The 11,154-nt window shown below is 46.1% G+C and overlaps 6 protein-coding genes across 6 annotated transcripts; 5 read left to right on the top strand and 1 right to left on the bottom strand.

The window, feature by feature from the left end:
- Window positions 1-439: 439 nt before the first annotated feature.
- V1516DRAFT_675161 (uncharacterized protein) lies at window positions 440-1,180 on the top strand. Its single transcript, XM_066922211.1, has 2 exons — window positions 440-788; window positions 843-1,180. Exons 1-2 carry the CDS (start codon window positions 563-565, stop codon window positions 995-997), a joined length of 381 nt encoding a protein of 126 aa, XP_066777396.1. The 5' UTR covers window positions 440-562; the 3' UTR covers window positions 998-1,180.
- A 63-nt stretch (window positions 1,181-1,243) lies between these two features.
- On the top strand, window positions 1,244-2,194 carry V1516DRAFT_341859 (uncharacterized protein). The gene has a single exon (XM_066918918.1). The coding sequence runs from the start codon at window positions 1,287-1,289 to the stop codon at window positions 2,085-2,087; it is 801 nt and encodes a 266-aa protein (XP_066777395.1). The 5' UTR covers window positions 1,244-1,286; the 3' UTR covers window positions 2,088-2,194.
- A 768-nt stretch (window positions 2,195-2,962) lies between these two features.
- On the top strand, window positions 2,963-5,289 carry V1516DRAFT_624119 (kinase-like domain-containing protein; the record flags this gene model as incomplete). The annotated part of the gene is made up of 3 exons (XM_066919647.1): window positions 2,963-3,130; window positions 3,214-3,381; window positions 3,424-5,289. The coding sequence occupies 3 exons, from the start codon at window positions 2,963-2,965 to the stop codon at window positions 5,287-5,289; spliced, it is 2,202 nt and encodes a 733-aa protein (XP_066777394.1).
- An 878-nt stretch (window positions 5,290-6,167) lies between these two features.
- On the top strand, window positions 6,168-7,136 carry V1516DRAFT_675154 (succinate dehydrogenase/Fumarate reductase transmembrane subunit-domain-containing protein). Its single transcript, XM_066922210.1, has 2 exons — window positions 6,168-6,325; window positions 6,463-7,136. The coding sequence occupies exons 1-2, from the start codon at window positions 6,277-6,279 to the stop codon at window positions 6,969-6,971; spliced, it is 558 nt and encodes a 185-aa protein (XP_066777393.1). The 5' UTR covers window positions 6,168-6,276; the 3' UTR covers window positions 6,972-7,136.
- On the bottom strand, window positions 7,035-8,845 carry V1516DRAFT_675153 (uncharacterized protein). The gene has a single exon (XM_066922209.1). The coding sequence runs from the start codon at window positions 8,685-8,687 to the stop codon at window positions 7,224-7,226; it is 1,464 nt and encodes a 487-aa protein (XP_066777392.1). The 5' UTR covers window positions 8,688-8,845; the 3' UTR covers window positions 7,035-7,223.
- A 315-nt stretch (window positions 8,846-9,160) lies between these two features.
- On the top strand, window positions 9,161-10,827 carry V1516DRAFT_637731 (uncharacterized protein). Its single transcript, XM_066920049.1, has 2 exons — window positions 9,161-9,252; window positions 9,306-10,827. Exon 2 carries the CDS (start codon window positions 9,306-9,308, stop codon window positions 10,626-10,628), a length of 1,323 nt encoding a protein of 440 aa, XP_066777391.1. The 5' UTR covers window positions 9,161-9,252; the 3' UTR covers window positions 10,629-10,827.
- Window positions 10,828-11,154: the final 327 nt, after the last annotated feature.

The following is an 11,154-nucleotide window of genomic DNA, read 5'->3' as shown; positions in this document are numbered from 1 at the left end:
AGGAAATCAGAAAAAGACAAACACCGACGCAGCAAACACGACGCAAAAAAAAAGAAAAAAAGAAAAAGGAAGATGGTGAATCAGTCTGCGAAGAAGTAGAGAAGAAAAGGAAAAAACACGAAAAAGGGAGTCTTTAGGCGCAAAGGTTAGTTGTAGCTAGCAGCGACGTCCCTAGTGAACACCCAGTCTGGAGGAGCAAAGCAAGTTAGCAGTACCAGAGATGCGTGCTCCAGCTGGTGCAGACTAAGGTGGCTGATTCTCACTCGATCTAGTTCACATACACATTCAAATGCTAGACGTAGACATTTTAGCCACCAGCCACAGCCACGCAAATTTTCATGCCGTCCCGTGATATGTCACGTTGTAATCACGTGCAGAGAGTTGGTCATAGTTGTGTGGAGGAGAGAGGTCTGAAGCGGAAGAGCAGGGGATTGGTAATAACGAGTGAGTGGAAGTGTCATTGAAGATTGGCAAAGAGAAAGTGTAGGCACGTCCTTTCTAATTTTTCTAGTCTTCTCGGCTCTTCGCCTTTTTTGTTTTAGCTATTTCTACAGTGTCTACTATGCTGCGTGCTGTTCGTTGCGTTCGGTCATCGTTACCGCGGCCAGCGATGACGCCTCTGCGCGCTCTGCGTGTTCTGCCTGTTCAATCGCTACAGACTGGAAATAGATTCATGTCTGCAGAGACTTCTGCGGAGGAAGAGTCGCCATCTGACTACGAGAAGTATTTGACGTCTAAGCTACTCGATGCGTTCGAGCCCTCGGCCATATCTGTGAAAGACATTTCGGGTATGCAATTCCAAGTTTATACTTTACTTCTCTCTCGTTGCTAATCGTTAACAGGGGGCTGCGGGTCCATGTTTGCGATAAATATCGTGTCTAAAGCGTTTGTCGGCAAGCCTATGATTAAACAACACCGCATGGTTAATGCTGTTCTTGCTGATGACGTTAAGCAATGGCATGGTTTACAGCTACAAACTAAGCCTGATACGAGCTGAATCGACCTGCAGAAGTTCGTCTCTTTTTGTCTTGCATCTACCTCCTTCTACTGTATTTACTTGTAACATATTCATATACATCTCGGACCTCTGTCTTCTCTATTTCCGCAGATATACCCCGTCCTTTTGTAAATTACCATCTTCGCTCAACCATATCGGGAGCCCCTCCACCTCTTTCGCCGCACAGGTTTGCGCGCCGCACTGTACATCTCTAGGCACCCAACATTTTAATTCTCTTGAAAGGGTTTTGACGATAGACTAGTTCAGATTCAAGAGATCATGAAAGACAATGTCGGATTCGGCCGATTACAGTTCACAGAATTCGAATCTATCGGATTCGGATGACACCGTATATCAAGCTGGAGGGTTTGTTCACCCTACGTCGCCATCGACGATCGCAAGTATGACAGATCGGTCCTCGAATAGCTCTGTTCTAGGACATGTGTTTTCTCCACAATACTCTGATCGAGATTTCTCCAATACAAGTTCAATTACCGCTCCGCATTTAGCAGTATTGGCAGATTCAGGACGACGATTATCGTCGGGACGAACATCTCGATTGATCAACTATCTCGACGAACAGCTCCTGCGTATCTCTCGTCGATATGTCCGTAAATTCTCAATTTCTGCGGATAGAGAGCCGACCGAAATATCAAACACAAATGCAAACACCGGCACCGACGCATCCTCCGATACAGTTCCCTATTCATCCGCAGATCAGCTCGTCGAAGATCTGAGTCACCTGATCGATTTGATTTGGTTTTCGATATCTGAGACTCCACAATCTTTCATGCAGACACAGTACTTTCTCGATATAGCAGATCGGTTGAATGATTACATACCAAATCTTCCGATTGAAGATCCTGCACATGTCTATTCTCTACTGGCAAAATTGGATCTCGTCTTCTACAACCTGGTCACAGGTGAAAACATTCCGTCAGGACGCCGGATGAGCCAAACCGAGAAAACAAGACTGGAATCGATCGTGGAACGATCCAGAGTAGACCTGACGGATCCCTTGTCGCAAATTCCCGGCCACGAATTTGATCTCATGCGGATATACGACCGTGTTCTTGAGCAGATGAATTGAAGCCCATCATGTCAGTTCCTCGCATGGAAACCGCATAGTTCGTGGCTTTTTAATATTGGAATGAATCATGATCAGTATCAGGACCAATTGGTAATGAACGCCTGCCTTACTTGACCGCAAACACGTCGGTGAACTATTTTTAACTTATGCTTTGCTTTGCCATCCCATTTTATTCATATTCATCTATAATGTAAAATATATGTAAATTAAGCAATGTGTTCATACAATCTTCTCCTATATCAGATGACAATTTGGTCGGCATCTCCCGACGCCCGAGTGAGCCCCGAGATCGAGTCAGGGACTCGTGATCGCGTCTCAGACCCGGCTAGCTTCCGCTGGAGCCGGCAACACCGATTCCGGCACTACATCCTCAAGCCCTCGGGTAGGCCGTCTGTCCGTAATTCTCCATCCAAGCGGTTCTGACCTACATTAGCCGGGACGACGGGCGTGGAACTTTTAATAGAGCGAGCAAGTTCTGTTGAATCGGGTCCGCCGTGCCATTAGCAGCCAACCATCTTCGTCTGCTTGCTGTTATCCATTCTTTGTTACTTGCAAGCTTTCGTTGTGAATCTTCGTTTCAGTACAACTGTCGTCAGAAATCTTTCTTTTTCTTAGTTCGCGTTTTGCGCGTCTGCCGGTTCCATATCTTGAGATTCGACGCGTACTTTGGCTAGTTCAGATCCGACTTACTCATTCGCCTAGCAGCCGCTAAGTCAGATTCGCATAACCCACCACAAGTAGCATCTCACCACCACCCTATCCCCTTTATACTACTGCTGCACTCGGTCACTTCAGCTTTTCTTTTATTTCTTAACTTATCTTGAGTCTATTTTTGCTGCAGTCTTTTCTTGCATACTGGATCCACCGCAATCGCCATGAGTGCTCCTCCAGAAGACAATTCGTCTACCTTGACTCCGCAGGGTGCCGATGCCGTAGTGGCCGAGATCCTCTCTGACAAGCTCAACAATTTGTCATTGAAGAAGAACCGAATGTTAGGACATGATACTCATGCGTATGAGCATATAAGTTTACCACCGTCTACTGTATGCTTCTCTATTTTTTGTTATTTCTACTTCGTTTGATTTCTCGGATGTTTTGTTTTATTGATTTATTAACTCATCTCTAGGGCGATTCACCGGCCACCACCGCACCACCCTCGCCGGCATCACACACAAATACCGGTCCTTCCTCTATTGACGAAAAGAACTCGAATGATTATCTCGACACCCATTCTTTCCGCAGCGAAGAGCAGGATGACTACTCGCATCAAGACGATGACGATGATGACGGCCACGTAGAAGAAGATGCGGAGGATGATGTTGATGATGAAGATCAGGACGACGAAGACGACGAAGATGAAGATGACGATAATGCCAGTGTAGCTTCCTCCGTCGATCATCCTACTACTCCTGGTAAACCTCACTTTTTCATCGACTCTTCTGCTCCTGTCTCTCGTGAATCTACCACAGATTCTGCTTCCGCTGCTCCTACGGTTTCCGCTGCCAGTGGCGTGTCCGGAACTGCCACTGCTCCTTCCGTGCCATCTCCATCAAGAAGCCTTGAGGATGATCCCTACGCTCGCAGACACAGACCTCGTCTTTCTCGACCTGGTGAGGATATTGCTCCCCGGTTTGTTTTCAAGAAATTCCATTTGCCTCATCACCACCATCATCATAATGATGACGGCCACGATTCTGTCGATTCATCCGCGGGGCCTGGATCATCTCACAGAACTCCTGCCCACCTTTCTGTTCCCAATTCTTCATCAGTTCCGGCTGCACAGAAGTCACCTAAATCGTCCCCATCCTCTGCAAATTCTAAGCGAAGTGGCATTTATTCTCGTCCTGTCGCCTCCTCCGCTGTCTCTCTCGTGTCCGCGATTGGTATCAACCATCATAACCATCATAATGATTCCGGTTCAGGTTCAGAATCTGGTGGCGCTGGTAATGGATCAACTCCGAATGGAAAATTAAAAAGTGCTCATGGCAGTATGTTGGAGCTCAAGCGTTTTTTCAAGACTACCAAGAAAGCGAGTAAGAAGACTGGTGTTTCTACTTCTGGTTCTACTGCTTCTGTAAGCACGTTTGGCGCATCTGCGCAGGGCTCTATGACGCATTCAAGTTCGCTAAGCGGAAGTGGTGGATTTGGCTCTTCTACTAATTTGAAGAATTTGCCATTTGGGGAGGACAGCCCATCCCTTACCAAGAAATATGGTCGATTTGGTAAAATCTTGGGTTCTGGTGCTGGAGGATCAGTTAGGTTAATGAAGCGATCTTCGGATGGAACCACATTTGCGGTCAAGGAATTCCGTGCTCGACATTCGTATGAGAGTGAAAGGGACTATTCTAAAAAAGTCACTGCCGAGTTTTGCATTGGTTCAACATTGCACCATCCGAATATCATCGAGACTCTTGATATCATGAATGAACATGGGAAATTTTATGAAGTCATGGAGTATTGTCCTTATGATTTATTTGCGATAGTGATGTCTGGCAAAATGTCAAGGCCAGAAGTTTATTGTGTATTTAAGCAGATACTCAGCGGTGTGCAATATATTCATGGAATGGGCCTTGCACATCGGGATCTGAAACTTGACAATTGTGTTGTATCTGAACATGGAATTGTTAAGATAATTGATTTTGGATCGGCCTCTGTTTTCCGATACCCGTTTGAGAGTGAGATTGTGAAGGCTCATGGAATTGTTGGCTCAGATCCATATCTTGCTCCTGAAGTATGCTCGGAACTCAAATATGATCCTCAACCTGCAGATGTGTGGTCAGTGGCGATCATCTTCTGTTGTATGCTACTCCGAAGATTCCCTTGGAAAGCGCCGCGGAAGTCTGATAATTCGTTTCGCCTATTTATTTCACAGCCGGCTGATCCGGAACATCCAGAACGTCCGTCACCAAGTGAGGGAAAGAATGCTGACGGAACTCCGCAAGCACCGGTAATCAAAGGTCCATGGCGTTTACTGCGATTATTACCGCACGAAACACGTCATATTGTGGCACGGATGCTCGAAATTGATCCTGTAAAGCGAGCAACACTAACTGAGATTTTCGAAGATCCATTTGTGAAGTCTATTCTCATGTGTACTGTTGATGGAAATGGAAAATTTGTGGGAAGTGCAAATCATGAACATACTCTTGTACCGGCTGAAAGTGCGCATTTGGTTAGCTACAAGAAAAAGGAGAAAGAATAAGTCACAGTTTACAGAAGGAATGGGGTGAACAAGAACGGAGAAGGCAACAGAGATATGTTGAATAAAATACGTGTGTTGAAGGAGTTCGTTGTCCTATAAATTTTGCTTTTTCTTTATCGATTTAGGGTTGATTTTTTAGCTGACTGCGGAGAATTATGTTTCGGGACCGAAGAGGATACATCAAGATCAAGATGAAGGATATGAATTGACGATCAAATTGTAATTTTTGTTTTGTATGGGCGATATTCAAATGCTTCATAGCAAGGCGAGACAAGCGATCAGAAATAACTTTTTGTTTTCTTATTATGGGCATGATGTTAAAAAGTCAGGATGATATTTTTTTTTCATTTTCCCCTGATTTTTACTTATTTGCATTGTAGGGATAATATTTGCATTTGTTCCTAGTTTGTTATAATTATTCTTGAAATATTCTGTGTTTGTTCTAATACAAATGAATTGATAATTCATGAACCAAAAGATGTGCATAAAAGCAAATGTAGCCCGGGCATGAAACGCAATAACCAGTAAATATATCAAAAATAGCACCGCGTGATTAATCGGGACCTCCAGAAGAAGGATGCATCTTGCGAACAAAAATTAATTAATGAATTAAGTCGATTTGTCAAAAATAACATTATGTGAAGATTAAATCTCCGTCCGCTTAACTATTGAAAAAAGAATGCGAAATCTTGCAAAGGAGAGGACAGCGAGATGATAATATTCCAGTAGATCAAAAACATGTGATTAAATGGATGACTTTGATTACAGATGGATTTTGAGTGACCGATTGAGCATGTGACAATAGCTTATGATTTGGTGCGCTGGGATTGGCTGTCGGGGTCATCGGAAGAAGGGCAGTTGTGCTCTAGTTGGCCAGGCTCTATTTGAATCGACCGCTACTTCAAACTCGGATACACATTATTCTACTTTAGTTTTTTGTTCAACTTAGCTTTCTTCGTACTGAAGTCTCGCAATATTGTTTTTGAAATGTCTTCTCGTTTATGTCTTCGTCCTACCGCTCGGTCGGCTCTTTCGTGTAAGTAAATTTGTTTGTCGCGTTGAGAGGAGGGCGGGAGGACAAGCACCTATCTGGTTCATCCAATTCCCCGCATCCGATACGCTGTAGAAATAATTTCTTCATGGTTTCGCGTTCAGCTAACGGTATATTTCTAGTGGCCTCGCACCAGAAGGTGAATTTGCCAGCCGCCTCCGCGCTGCTTCCGTTGATGGCGATTCGCCGCGCTTCGTTTCAGTCGATGACACCTTCTGAAGCGCAGGATCTATTGGTCAAACAGCGTGGAAATCGACCAGTTTCTCCTCATTTGACTATCTACAAGCCTCAGTTAACCTGGATGCTTTCAGGATTGCACCGTATCACTGGAGTTGCGCTCTCTGCCGGAGTCTATGCTCTGGGACTGAGCTACGTCGTCGCTCCTATTCTCGGTACTTCGATCACATCTACGGCTATTGTAGGCGCGGTTGCCAGTCTGCCAGTTGCGATTACTTTCCTCACGAAGACTGCTTTCGGGGGTCTTTTTAGCTTCCACGTTTTCAATGGGCTCCGCCATTTGATGTGGGATACCGCTCCTGCTGCGCAGTTGAACAATCCTGCTGTTATCAAGACTTCCCTTGCCGTGCTTGGACTTACTGCTATATCCACTGTTGGCTTACTATTCTTGTAAGTGTCTTGGTAGGTGGATGGCGTAAGTCGAGCGTGATAGTATTGCATTATATATACACATGTGTTTATTTGCGTGATTCGAAAGCTGGTTAGGTGTTTTTTGTATTATTCTCTCTTTTGTAATAAAAAACAATTCATTCAAAATACAATCTATTTATGCTGCAAAGTTAGTAACTTTACTAGCTTGACTGAAATAAGTAACATTGATCAAACAAATCAGCAAGGACTATCAAATCAGAAGGAACGGCTAGAATTAACGTCGTCTTTCATCATTGGAATCGTAAGAAGGATCCACGGCACCAAGCAAAAGTTTGACAATCCAGGTGTCAGGTGTCAGACTAACACCTAGCTTAGACATTTCGTCTTGTTCTACCTCAAAATTACTTGTGCAGTCAACCATTTTGCCGACGGTAGGATCTTGATCCAATTTAGCCAAAAAGTCTCTGGCACCCAAGTCATTGCCAACCTGTGCAAATTGGAATGCGACTGCGCCTGCTCCAAACCTGGTTTGAGAGACAGTTTGCTTGGCTTGCGCTATTACTCCAAACACAGTTTTAGACGATTCGCCGGCAGGTTGGCCGTCTGAAATAGTGATGACTAGTACAGGTTTACGCAGCGAGCCTGATCGGACAGGACCATCGACCATCGGTCCGATGACTTTGTCACGAAGTCCGGTCCCCAGAGGAGTCAAACCTGAAAACTTGACCCGCTGAATAAGACTGACGGCTTCTTGCTCAGAGCGGACGTTGTTTCCTTCAGTCGAACTGTTCATGAATCGAACTTGTATTCCATCGGCGTCAAGTAATGACGACGCGAACGCAACACGTCCAAGAATCAGTTTCAAGTCTTCTATCCGCTCGCCATTCTCTTCAAAAGCCATGGATCCGGAATCATCGATGTACAATACTACGTCGTACAATGCAAGACGAACAAGATCAACTGCAATTTCCATCGGAAGATTCCATCGCTGAGAAATCTGAGCGATCGCAGGCCCAGCGCGAGCGGCAATTTGGTCAATCGCCTGCGGAGGATAAAAAGATTGAAGTCCATTTTGCTGAACGGCCTGCATCAGCGTCTGACTCAATTGACCTTGGTTCGCACCCCCTTGGGCTGCACCGTATTGACCTTGTCCCTGTTGACCGTACTGTCCTTGTCCTTGTTGACCGTATTGGCCTTGTCCCGGTTGACCATATTGACCTTGTCCCGGTTGACCATATTGACCTTGTCCCGGCTGACCATATTGGCCTTGTCCCGGTTGACCATATTGACCTTGTCCCGGCTGACCATATTGACCAGGTCTTTGTTGGCCGTATTGGCCAGTACCTTGCTGCCCGTATTGGTTCTGTCCATACTGTCCTTGTCCCTGCTGACCGTACTGTCCTTGACTTTGCTGTCCGTATTGACCCTGGCTCTGTTGTCCATATTGGCTTTGACCATATTGTCCCTGTCCTTGTTGTCCAAATTGACTTTGTCCTTGGGTTTGTCCCTGCTGGCCATACTGGCCTTGTCCATATTGACCCTGCTGCCCCTGCTGTCCCTGCTGGCCATATCCACTCGTAGTCCCAGTTGACTGTCCGTACTGCCCCTGTTGTCCGTACTGACTCGGAGTACCATATCCAGTAGGCTTCGATCCGTAGTTTGTCGCAGGAAATCCTCCTGGTCCTCCAAGAGCTCCGCTTAGATTTTGAGCAGCTGCGAGTTTAGAAGCAAGACCCATGTTTACAAATTGAGCAACTAAGTAATTGAGCGATCGAAAAATATCAATTGACAGAAAGCAGGCAAAGGAGCCGATATAGAACCTAACAGAAGGGGAAGCAAAGAACAGATCGCGGATATAACTTGGCTAAGTGAGCCGTCCTAGGTTCTCGGCTCTGTTGACTTGACAACGCGGGGGTGCACATGGTCTTCCTGCACCCAGGTCTGCTGTTACCGCAAACTATACCATTAAAATTGTATTCTGGGCTTTGCTTGCAAGAGGCTGTGCAAGGCTATGCCAGGCTGTGCCTTATCCGTACAACAGCCATGCCCCAGGGGAAGCCAGCTGCAAGCGCGTGACTTGTATCACGTGATAATAAGTGTGACGTAATCGTAACACGGACCCCAGGACGAATGTTAACATTACGTAGCCAAGACAGTCAACACAGCCCAGACAAGCTGGATGGTGTTTTGGCTGGCTAATAAATGTCGAGAGCCCTGGCCGGATTTTCGGAAGTTTTTATTTTCTAATCTGCGTTACTCACTCTAATTTTACGTGAATATATTTTAATTTCAGGTCCATCGCTGTACGAATTAGTCCAGATAATCGCTTGTTATTTCTAATCCAGATTTCACACAGATGGGTCTAGCTTCAAAGATCCAGGCGTCCTCTGGCGCGCCAATCATCGGGGCTCCTGCTCAGACAGGAGCTCCATATCCCCAGTCAAGTACCACTCCTGCACTTCCCAGCAGTACAAAGCCTGGATATGGTGCGTCTGCAGGTGCTCCTCAGCAGCAGCCGTACGGACAGCAGCCTCAGTATGGCCAACAACCGCAGTATGGCCAACAACCGCAGTACGGACAGCAACCACAGTATGGACAGCAACCACAATACGGTCAGCAGCCACAGTATGGCCAACAACCGCAGTACGGACAGCAACCACAGTACGGACAGCAACCACAGTATGGCCAGCAACCACAGTATGGCCAGCAACCGCAGTATGGCCAACAACCGCAATACGGACAACAACCGCAATACGGACAGCAACCACAATATGGACAGCAACCACAATATGGACAGCCGCCTCAACAGCAACAGCAATCGGGAGGCAATGTGGGTGGAAGCGCCATGTACCTTCAAGCACTTCAAAAAGCTGTGCAAGAAAACGGTCTACAGGTGTTCTATCCTCCTGGATCTTTAGAACAAATTGCTGGACGTATCACTGGCCAGATCAATCAGATCTCCCAGACTTGGCGTCTGCCCGTTGAGATTGCAGCAGATCTGGTCCGTTTGGCACTTTATGATATAGTTTTATTTGTTGATGACTCGGGATCAATGGCATTCGAAGAGAACGGCGAGCGTATCGACGATCTTAAGGTCATCCTCTCCCGTGTTGCCTATGCAGCGTCGCTGTTCGATACAGATGGCATTGAAGTTCGATTCATGAACAATGCTCTCCAGGGTAATGGTGTACGCTCAGAACAGCAGGCTTCTGGACTTGTTCAGCAGGTGCGCTTTGCAGGACTCACCCCGCTGGGCACGAATCTCAACTCGAAGGTTCTGGAGCCATTAGTTGTCGGACCAGCTCGATCTGGCCAACTCAAGAAGCCCGTTCTTGTGATTACAATCACCGATGGTCAGCCCGCTGGTGAAGATTCCAAGACCATTTTCCGTGTCATTCGTGGGGTTAAGCAGGCACTTGGGTCTACCAGATACGGACCAGGTTCAGTCGCGTTCCAGTTTGCTCAAGTTGGAAACGATCTTAAAGCGCGCGATTTCTTGTCGGCGCTCGATACCGATCGCGAGGTCGGTAATCTGGTTGATTGTACGAGTAATTTCGAGACTGAGCAAGATGAGATGGCAAAGCTGGGTGTCAATCTCACGCCTGAAACATGGCTTGTCAAGTTATTGATGGGCTCAATTGACCGTTCGTACGATACTCAGGATGAGCAGCGTCGTTAGATAGCTGTAAATTGATGCTAATTTGTAATACTATTGAGCTAAGCCTATTATTGCTGACTACTGATTTTCTATTATTTGGTATTACCTACTGTAGCCTATTAGGTAATTAGTAGACTGGCCGAGCAAAGCCGCACGCTCCAAATGCTTTTTACCACGCAGACCGGATTCCAGTTGTCTGATTGTTTATTTTTTGCGCTTGTATTTTGTTTAAACGTCATTGTTATTGTTCAATAAAAGTTCAGATTTGTGCGTGTGGAAATGTCGCTTCCTCAGCCGTCGGTAGCTGGTGCACCTCCTCCGCAACAGCAGTCACAGGAAGCTTTGTCTGCTGAAGATCTGTCCTCTCGACTTTCAGGTATATCATTGGAAAGTGCTCCTGCAGGAAATGTATCTGCTGCCACAGGTCCCGCAGTGACGTCTGAGATCTATTATCAGCATCGATCCAAAAGACCTGCGCGTGTCTTTCACAACCTCGATTCGACTTCCTCTGATCCTAATTTACAGCCAATCATTCCTGCAGATACTC

This window comes from Lipomyces oligophaga (assembly GCF_038497815.1).
Source record: "Lipomyces oligophaga strain CBS 7107 unplaced genomic scaffold V1516scaffold_4, whole genome shotgun sequence".
In the NCBI taxonomy this organism is placed as follows: domain Eukaryota; kingdom Fungi; phylum Ascomycota; class Lipomycetes; order Lipomycetales; family Lipomycetaceae; genus Lipomyces; species [Lipomyces] oligophaga.
Note: the sequence above shows the minus strand (reverse complement) of the source record. Positions and strands in the feature narration are given on the sequence as shown.